The sequence below is a fragment of the Notothenia rossii genome, assembly GCF_949606895.1.
Source record: "Notothenia rossii genome assembly, chromosome: 8".
NCBI classification, from domain to species: Eukaryota; Metazoa; Chordata; class Actinopteri; order Perciformes; family Nototheniidae; genus Notothenia; species Notothenia rossii.
This window is the reverse complement of record NC_136906.1, coordinates 14,600,981-14,604,435: the sequence shown is the minus strand read 5'-3', so window position 1 is coordinate 14,604,435 and position 3,455 is coordinate 14,600,981. Positions and strand designations below refer to the sequence as shown.

Sequence of the window (3,455 nt, the reverse complement as noted above, 5' to 3'; positions counted from 1 at the left end):
TGTGTGTGTGTGTGTGTGTGTGTGTGTGTGTGTGTGTGTGTGTGTGTGTGTGTGTGTGTGTGTGTGTGTGTGTGTGTGTGTGTGTGTGTGTGTGTGTGTGTGTGTGTGTGTGTGTGTGTGTGTGTGTGTGTGTGTGTGTGTGTGTGTGTGTGTGTGTGTGTGTGTGTGTGTGTGTGTGTGTTCTGACATCATCCAAACGCTCTCAACTGACACCTGGACGCTCGGTAAGGAATACACTCGGGACTCTGCAGCAATGGGATTTTTGTAGTTTGTGTGCTCTGTGGCTTCTTTGAAACAGTATCTGCAGATGCACTTTTGGCTTAATACAAATAAGGCAGCCAACCCCAACGTCGCTAAAAAAAAAGGCACGACAGACAAAAAAGGGCTCTTTCCTTGTCTTTTTATATATGATATAAAACAAACAGACAGGAGATGCATTCTCATTGAGCACCTGTAGAGAAAAACAAACCTAACTGAAAGAGGAACTCACTTGGGTTTAACCCTGTGGCTACTTCAAACCACAACAATAGCACAGCTAGAAAGATGCTTTTGTCACATTAGATCAGTCCTTGAATGTCATTGTCCGTGATTGTCAACAAATATATTTCACGAGGCCCTTCAGAGAGGGAGATATACACTATGACTATTAAAAAAAGATAAGAGTAATATTTTTTTTTTAAAACACATATGGGCTTAATTGTCTGAAATGAGATATTACTAAGGGTTTATCAGTAATGACTTTGAGCACAAAATGGTTTTGATTTTGAATCAATTAAAAGGCTGAGCGAGAGAGTCACCGGCAATGTTTTCACTCAGTGACCAAAGTACACACGTTACTGTTGTATCTCAGGAGCTGAATGCGTTCGAAGTAATCGTCGGTCAGAAAGTTTCTCTGTGAGGTGACCAGGTTGCCTTTCTGACTGAAGAGACGCTGGATGGGGGCCGTGGATGGCAGAGTTGTGTTGTATTTTAAGAAGAGCTGCTTTATTCTGGGGAAGTCCTGAAGGCACTCTAGGCTCTTCCCCGTTCCTTCCACATACTTGCGGATCTCCTCCATCACTCCCCGTTGCTGGATCTGAATGGCAGGCTTCACAGACCCGTAGCTGAAGAAGTCATCCTCAGTTTCAATGGTGTTTGATGAGCTTCGGCTGGGGTTTGGCTCAGTTATGGTGCCTGGATCCATCTGGGCTGCCTCTGTAGCCAGCACGGCACACATCTCCTCTCTGTCTGAGGCAGCCATCCACAGCAAACGAAACTGAGGCGTCGTCGCTGTTGCAATCTTAGCTTCTGTGCTGGCGAACAGCTCCTGGAACCGCAAATCAATAGCCACCACGATGGCGTTGATGACTCCGCTTAAGTAAGTTGCAGAATCTTTCTGCTCATTTAGCTTGTTCTTCAGACTGAGTACGGTCGGGATGACTAGACCCAGGTAACATTTCTGCTCCGCTTGGAAAAGTTCAAGTGCAAAAGCGAGCGGGTGGAACACAGTCACGTATTCTTTCAGGAAGGCCATCTCCTCTGGCTGCATGCGTGGGACCTCCAGGCGGGCGCACAACTCTGTCAGCTCCCGCTCAGAGAGGGACACGATCTTCTGCACAGCGCAGTACTCCACATTCCAGCGTATGACAGCCGGAACAACGAGCGCCATCTTTCCAATCTCCTCTGCTGAATCCATACCGACTTGGAGATGGTGGCATTTGTTCCAGACGGCGTACACCTTGGCCATTGTGCTGTAATGTAGCTGGCACATGGGCCCCTGGGACACAGCCTGCCAGAAGTCCTCAGTGACTATCAGCTCCAGGGTGTGTGAGGCACAGCGCTGTACAGTGGGCAGGAACAGGAGCATGTCCTGCTCTGGCTCACCCTCCAGGACGGTGCTCACGTTCTCATAGAAACCGATGTCATCATCACTTTCCTTGCTGTCCACTGCAAACTCTCTGAACACGCTGATGAAGGGGCTGCCGTTATCAGTGACCGTGGTCTGAACTTTACTTTCAATATTGTACGCCACGTGGATGTCATGTATGCGTCCAGCGATGGTGTCGTGCGTGATTCTGCCCTGCAGCCGTGCAAACCCCAGAGCCGCAGATTTCCTCTCCAGAGAATGTTTGTCGATCCAGTGGCAGGTCATCCCGAAGAAGCTCCTGCTGTTGGCTGTCCAGATGTCAGCCGTGGTGCACACATACTGGATGCTGCTGAGTTTCTCCATCAGCTCTTCCCGCATCCTGGAGAAACCCTGGTCCACCTTTGTGAACAAGGTCACTCTGTCCATGGACCTAAGCCCTTCAGTTAAGCCTGCAACCAGCTTCCTGAATCCAGGTTGCTCCAGCACGTAAAATGACTGGCAATCCTCCACAATGAAGTTGAATATCAGCTCATCAATTTTTGTTTGGGTCATGCATTTGGAGATTATTTCTGCTTTTAATTTTTTGAGTTGGCAGTGCCTACTCTCCTCACCGTTATACTCTTCTTTCTTCCTCCCCCTCTTGACATCAGGCTTGGCTTCACAGCCCAAGTGTGTTCTCTGCAAGACAAAACGCCAACATGTTAGTGGTGGGAGGCGTGTCATTTTTGCTTGTGAGTTTTATGTTCTGAATTGTCATTTAACTTCATATGCAATGAAAAAAACACCATGTTTTTTCATCAAAGTTGAACACAAAGAGCCTCCAGCGCCTGGAGTATGTAATGTACATGCAGCTACAATGTAACGTTATTAATCACGAGGGTAGCTCTGCATTCATTGACGCTTTCAAAACATTAACATAAAGGGGAACGGGAAGTCATCTGACTCTGTGTAACTTACGTCTAAATGCTTCTTTAGGTTTGATGTGGAGGTTTTCGACGTGGATAGCAGATTTACCCTCGGCAGACATAGATTACACTGCACGATGATATTTTTTCCTTGATCTGCCTTGTACGTGAAATGGTGGCGATAACGCCAAGTATGCATGGCCGATTTGATCTCGACGCTGCTTTCATTGTGATCAACCTCCATTTCGGAAATCATCTCTGCTGTTACTGACGTCTTGAAATATAATAAAAGTAGCGTAATCCGATTTAGTAATCGTGATTACACGTAAAGTAACGATTGCGGTAGAGAAATCCTCCTGAAAAGGGGCAGGCCTTTGTTCAGATGTTGGCTAGAAAAGCAACAAGGAGTAGACTCTGACGTCACGTACACTCCGGCACAGGCGCATTGACAATCCGCCATATCCATTGAAAGAATGGGCACCGCATAGCAATGCGCATGCGCTTTATACACCGGGGCACCTTTACCGTGACGTCACTGCCCATTCCTTGTGATTTTCTTTCTCAGACTCATGGTAATGCATCTCTGGTAGTACTTTTACCACCGTTTCCTTTTTTCTCCAGTGCTGCTGCGAATTTGCGCCACCATCAGGGCTGCGGAAGTTAAAACGCCAATAGATGTTATATTAATTTATTCAATATATCAA

At 46.9% G+C, this 3,455-nt stretch overlaps 1 protein-coding gene across 1 annotated transcript; it reads right to left on the bottom strand.

Moving 5' to 3' along the window:
- Nucleotides 1–383: 383 nt before the first annotated feature.
- Nucleotides 384–3,211, bottom strand: LOC307016593 (uncharacterized protein). The gene is made up of 2 exons (XM_079645766.1): nucleotides 2,804–3,211; nucleotides 384–2,524 (listed from the first exon to the last, which is right to left on the bottom strand). The coding sequence occupies exons 1-2, from the start codon at nucleotides 3,005–3,007 to the stop codon at nucleotides 809–811; spliced, it is 1,920 nt and encodes a 639-aa protein (XP_079501892.1). The 5' UTR covers nucleotides 3,008–3,211; the 3' UTR covers nucleotides 384–808.
- Between the last annotated feature and the right edge of the window lie 244 nt (nucleotides 3,212–3,455).

Coding starts and splice junctions, on each gene's coding strand:
- LOC307016593 (XM_079645766.1), bottom strand. CDS start 3,007: ATGATTTCCGAAATGGAGGTTGATCACAATGAAAGCAGCGTCGAGATC. Junction 2,525..2,803: donor ACCTAAAGAAGCATTTAGAC/GTAAGTTACACA, acceptor TTTGTCTTGCAG/AGAACACACTTGGGCTGTGA.